Raw genomic sequence first — 18,252 nt, forward strand, 5'->3', positions numbered from 1 at the left:
ACCTGGTTACAAAGGCGGAAGATGAGCTCGTGCGACACAAACTATTTCGAACGATCCATCTTCCGGCGAGAAATTGTTTTGTCGACGGGCGACCATCGAAAGGGTTTCAATTATCGGATTTTGTCAAATATTGACATTCCCGGCACGTATTCCATTCCGCAGGACAAATTGCTCGAAGGGACTTTACAACCAATGCAGTTCACCCTGGCGAAGAAAACTCAGATTACTATAGATTTGTCCAACTCCGAGTTCGACCTTTTCGGATTGATGAATTGAGTTAAACAATCGATGGAGAGTGATCAGAAGAATTCGAAAGGGTTGATCTATTTCGGGAAACTAGTTTCTTAATCTAATTTTCATCAAAAGAAGTCGTACTATTGTGTGACGAAAAAAAGCACTTAATTCCATTTGATTTATTTGTGAAGGAATGTCCTTTTCACGAAATTATATAAATACATTTATCCCATGGAATATAAAATGAAACAAGACAAGACAAGTCACGTAAAAATGCTATAAGGTAAATGCTAAAAGGTAAAAATCACGTAAAAACGCTATAAGGCAATTTAAAATTTTTCCTGTTCCTTCATTCGATTGTGATGCATTAAGTTTTAAATAATTTCCTCAAAGACCCTTATGTAAGTAGTGTATGTAGAAGATAAAAAATAGAAAAACTGCAAAAGTCTAGTGTTGTGTTTTATGAATCTTTTGAAGAAAATTATTCATACGAACCTTTCACCTAAGATTCATTTAGATGGGTTCATAAATCTTTTGGAATTGGAATCTTCAATCGTTAATTAATCATTCGAAACCTTTATGAATCTTCATCTTTCACGTACCTCCAAGATACTGTTTTGCTCATCACTTTTAACCAGTTGATGAATCTTTGGGATTCATGAATCTCTAAAACACAAAGAGTCATCCAGATTCTTGAATCTTAATTTTGATTTCCGCAACTCCCCAAAAGTCATAACCAGGTTACAAGTGTAGAATTCTTTTGAAGAAAAACCTAATATAACGGTACATTACCGTTCTAGCTGCTTTTGAAATGTAGCATAAAAAAATGGTCCAACCATTCTTTGCCACAAAAAACACCCCTTAAGAGCATAGTAGATCACCATGGTAGCATTCAACGGCTGCTTGTTGTCCTCCGCAATTTCAGTGACCTTAACATCGGGTGGCGCAAAGTCTTGGGCCTCAATACTACCGAGTTTAAGCTGTTTACCAAACAAGGGACCGGCCGGCGGTTGACGTGTGGTGCAGAAAGTTTGCACAGTCCCTCACCACAGTTCGGGGCCGATACACCCGAATACGAATTCTTCAAGTTCATACCGGACCACTCCCATAACCTCACAAATCGTTGCCGGGGCCATGTTTTGTAGACTCTTTTTAGCTTCGTATGAACAATGTATGTTTGTGTGTGGGTCCTCTTCTTATCGTGTGTTGAAGGTGTTGTTGCAGGAGTGCTGCAGAAAATGTTTCGAAGGAGAAAAAAACCCGCGCTGGTGGCAAAACAAACATGGCGGCACCGGAACTGACGCAGAAAAGGGGTGATCGTTGTGCGCGAGTCGCGGGTGGATCGCACTTTAGATACATAGCCTCCCCTGGGCTCCCAACCCCGGCATCGCTTTGCCGAGCCCTTCGACATCTGGGTGCGTCTCTGGGCGATCTCCACCGAGCGGGGGGAGGAGAAGAAGAAAAAGAAAAAAAAAACAACGACAAACGACTTGACTATAAATTCGTGTCGGCGCTGGGAAAAACCATTACTTCCATCCGATCGCTACGCGGAGTAACAGCCTGCAACAAGGTAGGGTATTTTTTGGTGCTGTGCAGTCACAGAAGTGCGCTTCCGACTTCGTCCATCCGGTTCATCATCGGAAGCAGAAGCGCACACCAACAAGTGGGCGTCTTTGTGCGAGTGTCGATTTCCATCAGCAACGAGGTAAAGTGAAGGAAAGTCGCGCTTTCCGCTCGGTGGTTTTATGGTATTTTGTGTGCCTCAAACATCGGAAGAACGGTGTGCCTATTCAACGCGCAGATTTCGCTGAAGAGTCGAAAACGGGAAAATTTGCCGAACGAAGTTGCGCGTTGGAAGAAAAGCTAACTAAGCGGTTCGTATGCAAAAGCGTGCTTTTCCAGTGTAACAGCGAAACCAGTACGAAACATTTCGCTGCGAGAAACAAGCACCACTTGACGCGAAAGAAGAAAAGCGGTTGTGAATAAAACCGGACAAAAACAGGAAAAAGTGCCGAAAACTAAATGCAAAAACCACCGAGTGAAAGGCAGCTTCTATCACCCGAAACCATAACCGACAAAACCGCTCCCGATAGTAGGATAACATCTTGCGGCATTGTTTTAGCTTTGGTTTAGCTTCATTTTCTCCTCCTTTTGTTTCTCCCTCTTTTCCCGCCGACCTTTCCACAGAACCGAAACGCTAAGCGCGATTTGAAGTGTGCGACCATATCGAGAGCAGAAAAAGTGCGATTGTGACTTTGACAGTGAAAAAAAAACAGGCGTTTTGTTTTTCTCGCGCGCAAAGCGACAGATTTTCCAGCCATTAATCATCCGGTCAGATTTCGCCCGCCGTTTGGAAAGTTTGGTGGCGACGAACGGCATTGCCAGAACCGACAGACGAAAAGACACGCTGAAAGACTAACGAAAAGTGTAAAATGATTTCCACCGGCATACTCTTTAAGGTGAGTTCTTGTTGGTTTTGTCTTAAATTTAATCGTAAACGAAGTGATATCATTTTATATTTTCTAAACATATGAAGCGTTACATTTGTGAGATGATTGTTTTATTTGAATTCAGTTAAATTTTCCACTTCCCTGCGGTCCTTCTTCGATCCTTTTTGTTTCATTTACAATTGGACTTATTTGTACTATTTTCGTATGTGAAATGGTAAAACATTAAAAGCCAATCTTAGTTCATAAAACTTATTTTATTGCCTGTCTTTATCAATGTTATTAAGTACGAAAAAAATAAGTTTTGTAATTTGTAAATTAGCGCATCATCATTCATAGTTCATACAAAAAAGAAGTTTCTAATAACACTGCTTATTCAGTTAGAAGATTTAAATTGTTTCAATAATTTAAAACTTTACCCTGTAGCTATCGTTGAAGATTTTGTAACATCATGAATCTCAAAGGCTTTAAAGTGGGTTACAGGAAATAAGGAAGACATTTATTCTTGCTTTATGTGGTAGATTAGCGTAAAGCGCAAAAGGAACAAAAATGTTGCAATCATACAGCATAAATGCACAGCAACTGTTTCAATCTAGTGCTCCTAGGAAAGGAAGTGCTTACATTTTTCTTTGAAACATAAATCTGTACCAAAGCAGTGTTCGTTTCCGGGAAACGCAAGATACTGCGTGAAGTAATAACATTTTCCAGGAACTCTACATTACAAGGCACTCTGAGTTGGTTTTTAACGAGCTGCAATAAAACTCATAACCATGTTCCAATCCCGTCGTTGACGGACGCCATTGGCGTTATGTTTTGAAAGACGTCATTGAAAACCCTATTGAAGTCATGACTGGGCGCAGACTTTTGAGTATAATCATGTTCAAACTGGACCATTCATTGTGTCCTATTTGTTCGCCTCGGCTGACCTCGGCTGCACTTTTCTCACCCTTGGTGAAAACCGCCACTCACCCACCCATTCATTGCAGATGCTGCTGCTGACCTCAATTCTGGCGCAGATGGCGCACGCCCTGCCGCAGCGTATCCGTCGCGAAGCTTCCAAACCATTGTTTGCGGACCCGCTGGTGGCGGACGGCAAGGGGGAAGGGGCCGCAGATGCGACCAGCAGCTCCAGCGAGCTGGTCCGGACGACGCAGGGTTCGGCGAGGACGCAGCGGAGTTACTACGGCGGTGGTTCCAGCGAGCGCCGTAAGTGTCTATGGTCTATCGGCTAGGATGAGGGTTTGGCTATAGTGGCCTTATCAAGTGTAACCGTGCGTCGTCTTCTTTGCACCAGTGTTCGATCTAGGTCTGCTGGGCAAACCGTACTATTCGGGTAACCGGGGATACTATCCGTCGGGGGGTTACTACCCACAGGGAGGCTACTATCCACAGGGAGGCTACTACCCACAGGGAGGCTATTATCCGGTAAGTCAGTCTTAAAGTGTCACAACCCTCCTTATGGCCGATGGTGCTTGAAATAAGCTTCCTACTCTGTCGGTTACAAACACCCTTGGGGTTTTTGCTTCCTTCCAGCAATCGGGATATCCCAGCTCCGGCTACTACCCGGGCACCAACACCCTTGGAGTTGGATCCTACGGAGGCGGTTCCGGAGTCTACGGTGGCTATGGAGGCTACGGCGGATTCGGAGGTAACGGAGGGCTGCAGTCCTACTATGGCTACAACAATGACAACTACTATGGCAACCGCAACCTGGGCTACGGCTACTACGGTGGCTCTTCACCGTCCACCTACGTAGGCTCCACCCTGGTCTCCGGTTTCCGTGGTTACAACTAAGCAACCGCTTCCGTCTGTGTGCGTCAGTTGTATTGCTTCCTGTCCTGTCCCAATGTCTGCTTAGATGTTCGTCCGTCCAGGGAACTAGCGATATTTGTAACCTTCCTTCTGTACAGACCAAACTGGAAGTGAAATACTCGAACGAAGGTGTAGCTTTCCATTAATTTCTCTTAACATGCCAAAAAGAAAAGAGCATAGAAGTGAGAAGGAACAAGTCCAAGCCCCTTCAATGTTCCCCGATCGAATACCAAACGCTACAAGATCTGTTTAGTGTCTTTTGACCTGATGTCTTTATCACACTTAGCCATACGATAATACCAGCGGTCCTTCCTCAGAAGGACGTACTTTCGCTAAGAAATAAAAATACTGATAAATGTAGTCCTTCGGTGAACGGTTATTGGAGCTTGCAGATCCCAGAAGATGACCCTCAAGGATCGTCGACGCTTTCCGTTCCATTTGTTTGCTTGTGCTAATTCCACCGTTCCTCCTACTAATTGATACTCGTAAATCCGTTCGCTTTTGTAGTATCGGACGTTAAATGTTTTCCCTTGTTCCATGTTTTTCTCCTCCGAGTTCATGTCCCCTGGAATACCACTCTTTGTCTTCAGAGGCATTCAATTTGCATTACATAAACTTACGATGCCGCTTTTGGAGAGGTTGGTGTTTTCTTTCTGACCCGTTCTTGGTGCGCCAGTCAAACGAAGCGTCTACAAGATGTGCTTGGGTGTCGGCATTCCATGCCGTTTACTTCCGACCGGAAGGCCAGAGAGAGGTCACGACGTCTGAACGGTGGAACCCGTCAGGCACAACTTGGGCGGAACCCATTGCCGGTCGTGCTGCATATTTACGTCGCCACGGGACTGCAATTATTGTCGCTTGCGCTTCCCATCCTACACTGGAGGGCGCCTGTCAGATGGCAAACTGTTTGTTTTCTTGCTCACCAACTCCAACACTGGGAAGATGCATTCTTCGAACGAGTGAAGCGTTCGCGCGTTTGAACAGCTTCGTCAGCGGATTGAAAACTCCTCATGCGTTACTTCCTTCCATTGCTTGCGAACTTTTAGTTACCTCGCATTCCATCTGCGTTGAATTCACATTAACGACTTTGCTCCCCAGTTCACTCAACGTCCTCGTTCACGTTTGTGTATAGTTGTGACGTTCAGATGCCTTTAGTTTTCCTTTTTTTTCCTTCGCTAATGCATCATTTATTTGAAACTTATTTTAAAATGCAAACTTTCATCGTTTACGTCAACTCTCTTCTTGAACACGAGGTGGTAGTTGTTTATTTCCATTCTCAAGTGCAGAAGGTTTTCCATCCCTTATTTTCCTGCCGAGTTATAAAATCCTATAAATACGTGTTTCCTCTGTTGTCCCTGTCCGAGGTGCATCGACCGGTTCAAGGCAATGTGGCTTACTGCAAAAAAAAGGTGGTAAAATATCAGAAGAGAGTGATGCTCTTGCATTTCATAATTAATCGTGTTTGTTTGCTTGAGGTTGATGCTATTTTATATCGATTCGGAACCTTCCATTCACGTTCTACCTATTGCTTTTTTTTCCATTACAGCTCCATTTATTTAAGTTTCGTTAACTGATTCAGTTCGATGTTTGTCTTTCGGATTTCGTTCGCAACCTGCGTGCTTCCTTTTGGTGTTCTCGGAATGCATCTGTGCGTTTGTTTTTATTCGATTTTACTATTCCCTTTTCCTTGTTGACTTTGGACGAAACCAATGAAACCAATTTGTTCGGATCAAAGATTCATTTGAATATATTCCATTCATGTTTTACTGTTGCAAATGAACGAGAAGCCAATAAATAAACTTCAATAAAAAAAAGCCTTGTTTGTGGGAGTTCATATGTGGGCAATTTTCTTTCCGATTGCAATCACCAGGCAATCCGAGTTGCAATTATGTTCCGTTTCATCGTTTGTTCGACGACCGCATAGTTTCTGCTCAAATCGAAATGAGAATTCCCTCCGACAGCAAATGCAATTTAACGATTTTCCAGCGGTTGGCGGAAAAGCCCTGAGCACTGCGCATGTTATGTTGATTTGCGTAATTTGAGTGTAAATATAATAAAAGCGACTAATGGAACAATCAAATGCATCCCGATGGGTGGTTGAGGTGGTCCCGTACCGGGATTTAAACTAGTTTTCGACCGGCAATCACTGTCACTGTTATGCATTTGAAGTGTTCAAAGACTTATTGGTGATTTGAAATTGTGTAATTAGAAAATTTGGAGGCTTTTAAACTCGAACGTGTAGATTCCTATACAACACGTAGGTGAAATCATTTGCGTAAATGTGTGTGTATGACCCTAACTCGAAATAAGTTCAGAAGTAAGGAAACTCCCTTCGCCCGTGTTAGATCCTATTCCACGCCAGCTGGAATAAGCAGCTGCTGAAAGTTCCCAGCCGTCGCCATCAATATTGCATACCGGCTCTGGTGGTGTCCAACCCTCCTCGGAGGTGTTCCGGCGACCCGACTCTGTAGAGGTACCGCTGTCACGCACTTCATTGCATCCGACGGCCTGAAGTCAAAGTTTCCGGTTCAGTCGAGTCAACGTTCCCCTTCCTCGCCAGTCAGTTGTTGTCGGCTGATGGTCGTGGCAAGGCGTTCCGGGATTTGACGGAGCCTAACAGGCTTTTTTCTGTTCTGCGTGTTGTTTTGCGCCTCGCGTAAAATGGCCGCCGGAGCTGCCCCAACGAATCGGCACGGTGTCGAAGCGGAAACGTCCGCAGGCTCGGATCGAGTGTTGGAGTTTTACCGCGATGCAACGGTGCTGGTGACGGGTGGAACGGGCTTCCTCGGGAAAGTGCTGCTGGAGAAAATTCTACGGTGTTTGTGCGTGCGAAAGGTGTTTCTGCTCATCCGGCCCAAGAACTCCCGCAGGCCGGAGGAACGTCTGCAGGAGCTGCTGAAGGATGCGGTATGTCGACGCTGTGTTGTTTTTCGTTGGGAATGCCAGTGACACTTTCAATTACGGAAAGAATCATAACACATTCGATTTTTTCGCCAGCGTAAGGCGACGTTTCGTGGAACCGCTGGAAATGTTGCTAACGTTAGAACAAACGGTTCGAAATGGAATAATCAACATGGTTTTTACCAAGGAGTCATTTTGTACTAAGCTTAAAATCGTCCTTTGTATTTTTTTTTTGCAATTAAATTATTTTCCAATTGGTAGGAATCAGTGCGTGTTATTTCAAGACACAATTTATGTTTGTATTGTGCTTTGAAACATTAAACCCATTATTACTGAATAATAGATATGTTCCTTTTGCTGTGGAACAAGTCTATTATCATAGAGGAATTTTGTGTTATAGGAACCGATTTCACTTTAGCATCCAGCATGCTCTTTATCATGAAAAAATATTTTCTAAACTCAAGTAAAATATATTTTTAATTAATAATAACATCTAATTACAATTTTGTTTGCGTGTTTCGTTGGGATTGAAATGTTATCAATAAAATAAAATGAAACAATTAATTGAGAAACTTAAGCAACTAGACCATCGAGATTTGCAATTAGAACTAAAATAATCTATAGTACGTCAATCCATTTTCTTTTAGCATTTTTGTTTTATTCTTTGAATATAAAAGAATTTTTTAAAGAGAATTGTATGTGAAATGGCAGTTTTATCTTTCGTTGGGTAAATTATTCACTCTGTTCAAGCTCGTGCGCAATGATATGTGACATATTCCGGGTCATTTAGACAGGTTTCAAATGTCGCACGTTCTATTCACCTGTAGTTAATTAGTGAAACTTCATTCCATTCCTAATCCTGGCGACCCAAAAAAAACCCATTCCCCGATGACAGATTTTCGATAAGCTTCGCCAGGAAACGTCGACCGAGCGACTGCTGGAGCGCCTTGAAGCGGTCGAGATTTCGCTCGGTGCATCCGATCCGACCGGACTGGGGATCGACCCGGGCACCGAGGAGCGCCTGCTGCAGCAAACGGAAGTCATCCTCAACGTGCTGGCTTCGGTGAAGTTCAACGAGTGCCTCAGCACGGCCATCGGCACGAACGTCGGCGGAACGAGGCGAGTGTTGCTGTTGGCGCGCCGAATGCATCGTTTGCGATCGATGGTGCACGTGTCCACGCTCTACTCGAACTGCGACCGGACGGAAATCGGCGAGCGGGTGTACCCGGACGTCCGGCTGAATCCCGACACGGTCCTACAGGTAGGAAAAGCCCGCTCCACGGATGCATTAGGGTGACTTTTGTCCTTTTTGTTTCACTTCATCCCATACGACTTACCGGATTAGCTTTCAACAGTGCTGTCGCCGGAAGAGATGGATGGCCTGCAGCACTGCCTGGTTGGGGCGCTGCCCAACACGTACACGTTCAGCAAAAAGTGCGCGGAGACGCTGATCCAGCAGCAATTTTCCGACCTGCCCGTCGGGATTTTCCGACCACCGATCGGTAAGTCCTTTTGCACGGATTATACAAGCCACATGAGACGGTAATAATAACGTTTTGATAGATTTGGGATATGAAGTCAAAAGATGATTCTATACCTTGGATTTTTAGAATTTTTTTGGAAGTAAACCCTCGATTTTTAAAATTAGCCAAGTTAGAGAACGTAGATAAACGAAAGTAGAAAAGACAAAAAATTTACTTTCCCATGTAGTTTTAATTCACAAGAGCTGATATGAGTTCAAATATCTTAGGAGTTAGCTTAGGTGAACTGAACTAACATTTTTCTAAAGCCGAAAATACTACCTAAAGCCAAAAATAGTACATAATAGCAACTCTCATCGATTGGTAAGCAATATTCATCATGTTGCTTTTCTTAATTCCTTGAATTAAATTCAAATACAGTAGTGAGTAATCAAACCTGTCAAATAAATCTGTATCTTTTAATAAAACACAATGCAACAGCAAAATTATGTATTTTGACGACAAGTACTGACTTTCAAAACCAAAAAAAAGTAGCAAATCAATGCAATAAATAACTATCTCAGTTTCTTTCACGTTACAGAGACGTGCTAACGAAACATTTCACGGTTCCATGGAAATGGCGTTCACAAGTGCTGGTTTGAGATCAAGAAAGCGTTTGACAGCTAACGATAACTGAAAGTTCTCCATACAAAACGTATAACTGTTAGAAGCAAGGCATAATTACCCTCAATTCAAGCCAAACACTAAATAATATTCAAATAAATAAGAAAAAAAAAAACGTTTAAAAATATGACAGAAAAATATTCCACTAATAGAATACTTCACTTTCTTATGTTAATTTGAGTTTACAAGTGTCAGTTTGAAGTTCAGCAGGGGTGAGACAGTAAAGTTTGGGTAGAACCTACTTTTTTGGCACTTTAACACAAATTTTCCACTCCATAGTAGAAGTCAGCTATGCTAGGTTCCGTTTGTAAGGAGGGAATGTTTCTGTCGGATGTAATTTTAATTAATTTTCTAGACGCGGTCATATTCTAGTCACGGACGAGAGTAAAAGTCCACGTCAAACGAGGGTATTAAAAACAAATCCGTTCCCACAAACTAAACCTCCCTATGAAGCTACACTCTGTCGTTCGGTGGCTTTAGTTTTCCCTATTTTCTCCCCCACCCCCAGTTCTCTCCACCTACCGGGAACCGATCGCCGGTTGGACGGACAACCTGAACGGACCGGCCGGGCTGTGCCTGTGGACGGTCAAAGGGTACGTGCATGTGATTTGGGGCAATCGGCACCGACGAGCCAACCTGGTGCCGGTGGACTACTGCGTCAATGCAATGCTGGTCGCTGGCTACGACGTGGCGGAACGGTGGAAGTGCCCAAGGCCCGGGAAACCCGACGGTGACCGCTGGGAACGGGAGCAGCTGCCGGTGCCCGTCTACAACTATATGTACGACCGGTCGAACCTGACCTGGGGCCGCTATATGAGCCTGGTGTCGCTGGGATTCGACGGACTGCTGCATCGCTTGTGGTGGTAAGCGGAATAAAATGTTACTTTTCCCCGGAACAGGAACATAATAAACCAAGTGAGCGAACGTTCGTTCACAAAATATGCCAACTTCGATGGGAAATTGCACTTTCAAAACAGTTCTATCAAAACGTGCTATAAATTTTAGAAATTAGCAGAAGCCTCAATCATTGTTTTCTGAATACTCAACGTTTGGTACGTCTAAGAACATGGAAATTTGATACTGTTTCCATAACAAAAGTTTGCTTTTACTTGATATTTCTGAATACAGAGTGGTACATGCTCGGAAAAGCTAATTTTAAAAGGTTTTCTTCATATTTGCTGGTTAGTAGATTTTCTCGGATGAACAAGGTCCCACCAAAACGGTGCAGAAGCACATTTATAAACACTTCCTTTTCTCTCTCGTGTCTTCCATAAAGAATCTTCCGCGTAATTATATTCAGCTGTCCAGAATAATGTTTTATTCAAAGACTCCTTAGGCGACCCCATTGGCCATGGACAAAACAATTTATTCTGCCCTAGTTTTTACTGATAGTGTTGTAGCATTTTCTTTTCTTTTTACGTCTGCTGTGAGCCACTCCTCGTTTAACTGAGTGAAAAGAGATAAAGTAATGTAACAATAACGCAAGTGTTGGTGAACATCAAGTTATTTAAATTAAAATTTATTGAGCTGTATCGAACACAGCTTAACAGGCGGTTGCAATCTGTGCTGTGGGAAAACGGAGCCGCTTCAAAAGTAAAACCCTTAACAGAAGGACACTTACCGGCACGCGCGTTCGGCACACCATGAATGGTAATGTCGAGACACTTAATGTTTATTTATGCCCTTCGGTTTGCCGTGGCGAAATGGCGGCCGTCGGCAAAATCGTAATCGTGTTAGCGAAATTAGCAACCATCGGAGCAATAAGCGGGAAAATTATAATGCGCCCCGCTGAGATCCACCGAACGGCTCGCCGGGAGCAATGAGTGATATATTATCGTCTTCCTTTCTCGGATAAATATTTCCAATAATAGGAACGAGCATAACGAGGAAGAAAATGGTCCGTAAGGAATTGGGTGGGAAAATGGTTGTGGTATTTGTCACAGAGGTTCCCATTTCATTTTTTTCGTTTTCCACTACTTTTCCCCGCCGGGAAGGGAGAGGTTGAATGTTAACTTTTACCAAATCGATACCATTTCGCGCCGGAAAAAGTCTGTTGTAAGTGGATGTTTTCGTTTCGTCCTTCCGAACCCCGCAGGAACCTCTCGTACACGATCGTCCCGAGTCGCGCCCTCTTCCGGGCGCTGTCCGTGTGCTGTCACACCGTGCCGGCCCGGCTACTCGACGTCGTCCGCCGGCTTCGCGGGAAAAGCCCTCGGTATGTGCCCTTCATTCATTTTTCGGTGATTTTTGCCACAACCGTTGGACAGCTACTGACAATGGGGATTTATCTTTCATGTCTCTTTCATCAACCGACTTCATCGACGTACATAGGTACGGGAAGCTGGCGGCGAAGACGACCCGGTTCCTGGAAACGATGTCCTATTTCGGGCTGCGCGAGTGGACCGTGGCGAACGAGAATGTGGTCCGGCTGCGGACGCTCCTCAGCCCGACCGAAGCCGGCCTGCTCGAGTTCGATCTGTCCACCGTCGACTGGGACGAGTACTTCCGGGCGTACATTCCCGGCGTACGGCGGTACGTCCTCGGCGAGCCGAAGCCACCGACCGCACGCTGGAGCGCGCGCTGGAGTCGAAGGTACGTTCTAAGATTGCTTTCCAAGAATCCCCTTCTCTGACGTTCGCCTTCGTCAACAGGATACACTTTCTCTGCCGGCTGCTGCACAAACTACTCTGGATCCTGCTCTGCCTGAAGCTCGGCCATCGTCTGTACGTGGTGCGACATTTATTTGGTATTCTTATTTCCTAAGAAAATAAACGAAGGACGACGATACGGCGAGGTTATGGTGCAAGTGACGCTTGTAGCGATAATGGCAGGGACAACGGAGAGGTTCCTGAAAATCCCCCGGAGCCTCTTGAGGGATTTAAATTTCCAGGAAGTTTCCTTCAATTGACCAGCTGTCATCTAAAATCGTATTTCCTAAATCCGGCTCCACAAAAACTGCACCCACGAAAAGAATTTAGTTGATAGAGAAATAAAATCATCTCATCGATCTTGTAGACGGAATTTGGCTGTAAATGTTATTCTGAGAAAATACCGGCACGAATTCAAGTGTTCCCGGGAGTTGTTGAGCCTGAACAATGCTGGAGTATTTTTGAACCTCGGATGCAAAAAACCTTGTCATTCCGGTTCAGCTTTGATTTTGGAAAATTCTTTCTAGTTAATCAATTCGGAAAGAAATCAAGTAAGTCTCAGAATAGAATGTCTACATCCTTGAGTTTGCCTATAGATTGTTTTAAAACGATACTTGAAACTTGAATGCATCCAGAGAACGCCAATTTGACGGTTTTGCAAAATATCTGCAAGAGCTAGAACGAACGTTGCAATATGGATTTACCTACTGATCTACGAGATGTGGGACAAATAACTGGACTTGACTGTACAACCTATTCACAAACATACATAGAATGATGGATTTTGTTAAAATCTTCTGAATGTAATGTCAAAAATTTCCTTGGTACTTAGTATGACAGGTATTTTGTGCTTCACACTGTCGTGACGTTTAAACGCCTTAAAAAAGAATAATTACTAACATAGAAAATACTAATTGTTTTCTCCTGTTGGCATATAGTATTGTACTGATGTTCGTAAATATTACCGTTCGTTCAAGTGTATTCAATCCAGAGCATAGGTTGGCCATAGGAAAGTAAAATAAAGAAGTCTCAACCAAACCATCAGCGAAGGCGGAAACACGTAGACTATCATGTCACTCAAAAGTGGGTGACAGCAGAAGTCGATTCTAAAAAGTTTTTGACCCATACATAAATGAAAATACAACATAAAAAATATAGAAATATTTAATATCAATTCTTTGGGAAGTTTTATTTTGCATTAGCCTTTAAAAATAGTTAGTTTAATAAATTTTATAAACTCATTTTATTAAAAAAGATTGTACTAAAACAAAAAGTGTCAACGTGTTAAATCCCAGCATCCACGCCAAAAACTTAACTTGCATCAGGGAAACCAGGCTCTTAAACATAATATTGAACAACAATAAAGAACTAAAATAGTAGAAAAACCATACACAAAACCGAACTGACAGTTACAACGAACTCGTGCATTTTAGAAGATTAAATGTGATGTAATAGTTGATCTGAAAGGCGAAGACTCTTTTACTTTCGGATACCGGTTTCAAAAGAGCATGCATCCAACGTGGCAATTTTAGTTCGAACATAGTTTTATTCACGTTAGATAAATGCAAAGAGACATCGTAAATATAGCTCTCATTTTGTACTCCGTAAAACAATGAAAAAGCTTCTCTAGATTTGTAAATTCCTCCGCGTCGGGTGTTCTGCTTGCCACGCGAACGGACCGCTCTTAGTCGTACGGACGGTCGAGCTCATCGTCGAGATCGTTGCAGTAGAGGTGCGTCGTGGCCGGAGTCGGTTTCGCCTCGTCGTCCAAACTCTCGCCCCCGCTGTCCGGATGTGGGTGGTTCAGGGCGACCCGTTCATGGAAGGAAGACGCAACCCCCCGTTGTCCGTTCGTTTTGCCACTCGACCGCAGAGGAGTCCGTTCGCGGAGGCTCTGCTCACCGTTGGATGGCGCGTAGTTGCGCTGCTGGAAGTCATCCTCCTCGTCCGTGCCAGCCACGTTCCCGTCCCGTTGCTGATCCTTGTGGTCCACCTCGTGCCGACGGGTCGGTTCCCAGCCGAGCGCTCTGTCGAAGGTCGTCGTGGCGATGGCCGGATGTCCGCTCACGCTCGAAGTCGTTCCACCCTTCGGGACGCCCGGCCGTCCCACCGCTAGCTCCTGGAGCGGGTTCTGATGGTAGTGGTTGGCGTTGGGCGGTGGCAGGAACTTGAACTGAGCCGGGAGTTGCTTGCCGGAGCCCGAGTACCGGTTGGTGCTCAGCTTGTTCCGGATCGACGAGGTCGCGTAGCTCGAGCGGATCGAGCTGACGCGCGTAAAAATCGACGACGTTTTGTCGTCGTGGTTGTGGTTGAAGGTGGCGTCCCGCTTGAATGGGTACCGCTTGCGGAACTCACGCTTGAACTTTTCCTGCCCACGATCCAATGGGTGATAACAAAAGCAGGAGCCAAAAGAAAAAAGAAAAATACATTCAAATGAAAGTGAAATTTTCCGGTCGGAAAGATCAAACGAACTGGCGGGCATTAAAGTGTAAACCCCATTCTCGTAAGCACACCACCCTGCTGCGGGCCATTTCGGAAGGAGAAATTCATTTACTCACATTATAAATGCCGTAGATAAACGGATTGTAGCAGCTGTTGCTCATCGCCAGCCAATCGCACACGAACCAAATGATGTTGATATAGCGATAACTGCAGTGAAAGATAATCAGAAGTAAAAGAGAGAGAAGAGATATAGGGACACCGGTCCGTTGAAATATGCTCAATTCAGCGAGGAAAGGAATTTTGTGTTGGAGGAATTTTCTTCAACATTCTCTTACTTTTTTTTACTCTATTGGAAATTAAATTTGCATTTTCTCATGTTGGAATGTTTGGAGCGTCGTGGGAGGCGTTGAAATAAATCGAAGTAAGCTGACACATTTGAAAAGAGGAATGAGTTTTCTTAATTTAAATTTAAATCAGGAAAAAAGATCCATTGAAAACAAAAATTACGTTGGATTTGCTAACCCCTAAATGTATGCAACATGCCAAACGTACCACGTGCTTGCGTTCAAAATGTGTTTTCGCGTTATGAATTTTATTTTTTGTACAAAAACAATCTTATCACGTTTCACCCCACATAGTTCTATCAACACAGAATGGAACATTTTATTATTATCAAAAATGGTTAAGAGTAATTTTTAATTAAGCATATTTAAGTCAGTAAGTTCCCTGTTCATATGTTTCTTTCTGACTTTAATGTACATGAAAGTGATAACGGGATAAACCGAACCATAATATTAAAAAAAAACATTAAGGCCTCTTATCATATCCAGCAGGCTTGGCTGAGTTGGCAAACGCATCGATAATCTTGTAGCACAATGGATAGTAGTGGCCTCGGATTTCAGTACGTTCTGCTTCGTATTCGGTGGTTGTTCGTTTTTGCCACCACAAAAGATAAGCCATGGTACATGATTTTTATGAACGAAGCTCATTCCACTGCCAAAGTAGACGAAAAGTATTGTGCTCTTTCCATTCCGGGGCTTACAAGCACGTTTGGACGGTGGTTTGGCTATTCCGTGTGATATTTTCGGGCGGCTTTAAACCAGTGGGTTACTATACTTACTCGTCGATTTCCGACCACGTCACGTGCAGGATGTTGTAGAGCTGCAGCGGAAACCAGCAGACACCGAACAGCGCCACCACAATGATCAGCATTTTAATAACCTGCCATCGGATGGGAAATGGATGGACGGAGGAAAGCGCAAATTAAATAGACCACTCGCTGACACTGAAAGCCGCCGCCGTCGTGGATGGGAATCACCACTCCCTCCCATCGGCACCCGGCGTTGGCCCCTCGCCTACCTTCTTCTTGTTCTTCAGCATGGTTATGTCGCGCGAGTCCTGCGCGTTGCCGGGCGTCTTCGAGCCCCACAGCCGCAAGGCCATCTGGATGTAGACGAAGCTGATGACGAACAGCGGGATAAAGTACTGCACCAGCACCAGCACGTAGCGGTAGAGGAGAATCTCCGCCATCTCGAAGTTAACGACCTTGCAGAATGGCACCGTCACGTTGGTGTAGGTTTCGTTCATGCCGCCTTGGGGGAGGGGGAGGAAGAGACATTAATGTTGGTGATACCCGAAATTTGAGGCACCGAAAGTCAAATGGTCCCCAAAAACGTACACGATGAGAAGAGTGAAGCTTGGATGCAAGGAACGTGCAACACTGGTCTTGAGCTATTGTGGAGCTGACTCTTCAAAAACAAATTAATTTATAGCCCCTTTTTACGCTTGTTACATCACTTTGTATGGGCATTAACGTTATCATTATTCATCGCGGGGGGAGCAAAGAAATTACTTAGCAAATGCAACTCGGTTTTGTGTTTTGAAAAACGGGAAAATAAAACAAAAACAATCGTTAAGATAACCTAAATTTTGGGTTATTTTGGAGATGGTAAATTCCACTCGTAAATAAATTTAACTTATTTTTAAAGTTGCAAAATACAGAGAGAACACTATGGCCATGAGAAGAATATCAACAAGACGATAGAAGTTTATTGCATTCATGTTTGTTGAAAATGGGGTTAAAACACAAATTAAAAGGACTTAAAATAGACAATTCAAGTTGTAAATAAATTAGTAAATGTATCGCAATCGCCAAAAAAGATAAATTTGTTATTTGGAAAATTCCACTCGTAAATAAATTTAACCTGTTTTTAAAGTTGCAAAATAAGGAGAGAACACTGGGGCCATGAGAAGAATATCAACAACATGATAGAAGCTTATTCCATTCATATTGTTTGTTGAAAAGGATTTTAAAACACAAATTAAAAAGACTTAAAATAGACAATTCAAGTTGTAAATAAACAAGTAAATGCATTCCAATCGCCAAAATAGAAAAAATCACCAAACAATATGTCGGATTTTAATTTGAAAACGAATGTGATAATCTCTTTCATCACTTTCATAATCTCTCATTGTTCGTGTTTAGTACACATTTGGTAGTATTTTTTAAAAAACTTACTCATTACGATGTAGTAAGTCGGGCGAACACGAAGCGTGAACAGGATCGGAGCGGCCAGCGCGAACGACATGATCCAGATGGCACTGATGACGAACTTGGAGATGTTCTTGGACGTGCGCGCCCTGGTAGGAGAGGAACAGAGAGCAGAGGGTCAAGACAAGCGGGTTGACAAAGTCCCAACGGCCTCGGGCTGACCTTAGCGGGTTGATGATGGCCCGGTGGCGATCGACGGCGATGGCCGTGAGCGTGAACACCGACACGTTGACGCTGATCAGCTGCACGAACGGGCAGAAGGGGCACATGAACTCGGGCAGGTTCCAGCGCTGGAGCAGGGCCGCCTGGAACTGGAACGGGATGGCGAACACGCCGATCGTGACGTCCGCCAGCGCCAGGTTGGCGATGAACATGTTCGTGATCGTCTGCATCTGCTTGGTGGTGACGACGATCCAGATCACCAGCGAGTTGCCGATCACCGCCAGGATGCTGATCGTGCCGTAGAACACCGACAGCAGCACCAGCAGCCCGACCGGCACCTTGTACAGACTCTCTACCGGGAAGGAAGGAAAAATCACATCAAACAAACCAAACGATATAATGCAAATGAAGGATGCAAATTTCTCTCCTTTATAGGTCAAGTGACGTAAAGGAGGAGGGAAGTGAAGGGAGCGGAAAATATTGCAATTATGTGCATATATTGTGCACCGAATGCGTACCATCTTCCAGCACGATCCTTACATCCGTCTGGTTGAGTGTGTAGTTGTTCCCGCTGTGATAAGCGATGATGTCGGTTGCTTGCATTTTTGCTGCGGGGAAAAGGGAGAGAGAACGGGAGAGAGAGAGAGAAAAAGATAGCGGGAATTATCATATCTCTCGACCTGTTGGAATAATGCCGAGTGAAGCCATGCGGAAAAAATGTGAAAATCCAGATCCGACTTTGAGTTTTAAAGCCAATCACTTTAAACAAAAACCCGTTAACAGAGAAATAACTGATTGTGCAGAAATAATTTAAAAAATAGACACACAAAATCAAATATGTTTTAACGCTTTAATAATATATCTTTCGCAGTAGAAATCACTGCTGGAAAATTAATATAAATGTTTCGAGT

The 18,252-nt window shown here is 43.9% G+C and overlaps 3 protein-coding genes across 3 annotated transcripts; 2 read left to right on the forward strand and 1 right to left on the reverse strand.

Moving 5' to 3' along the window:
• Nucleotides 1-2,666: 2,666 nt before the first annotated feature.
• Nucleotides 2,667-4,475, forward strand: LOC131288660 (prisilkin-39-like). The gene is made up of 4 exons (XM_058317819.1): nucleotides 2,667-2,693; nucleotides 3,668-3,887; nucleotides 3,976-4,106; nucleotides 4,215-4,475. The coding sequence occupies exons 1-4, from the start codon at nucleotides 2,667-2,669 to the stop codon at nucleotides 4,473-4,475; spliced, it is 639 nt and encodes a 212-aa protein (XP_058173802.1).
• Nucleotides 4,476-7,154: 2,679 nt separating this feature from the next.
• Nucleotides 7,155-12,301, forward strand: LOC131288164 (fatty acyl-CoA reductase wat). Its single transcript, XM_058317275.1, has 7 exons — nucleotides 7,155-7,400; nucleotides 8,290-8,655; nucleotides 8,740-8,896; nucleotides 10,047-10,401; nucleotides 11,634-11,753; nucleotides 11,870-12,130; nucleotides 12,190-12,301. The coding sequence occupies exons 1-7, from the start codon at nucleotides 7,155-7,157 to the stop codon at nucleotides 12,299-12,301; spliced, it is 1,617 nt and encodes a 538-aa protein (XP_058173258.1).
• A 1,569-nt stretch (nucleotides 12,302-13,870) lies between these two features.
• On the reverse strand, nucleotides 13,871-17,944 carry LOC131285804 (RYamide receptor-like). The gene is made up of 7 exons (XM_058314659.1): nucleotides 17,860-17,944; nucleotides 17,342-17,693; nucleotides 17,147-17,268; nucleotides 15,988-16,220; nucleotides 15,749-15,849; nucleotides 14,745-14,835; nucleotides 13,871-14,554 (listed from the first exon to the last, which is right to left on the reverse strand). Exons 1-7 carry the CDS (start codon nucleotides 17,942-17,944, stop codon nucleotides 13,871-13,873), a joined length of 1,668 nt encoding a protein of 555 aa, XP_058170642.1.
• Between the last annotated feature and the right edge of the window lie 308 nt (nucleotides 17,945-18,252).

Source organism: Anopheles ziemanni, chromosome 3 (assembly GCF_943734765.1).
Source record: "Anopheles ziemanni chromosome 3, idAnoZiCoDA_A2_x.2, whole genome shotgun sequence".
Lineage (NCBI taxonomy): Eukaryota > Metazoa > Arthropoda > Insecta > Diptera > Culicidae > Anopheles > Anopheles ziemanni.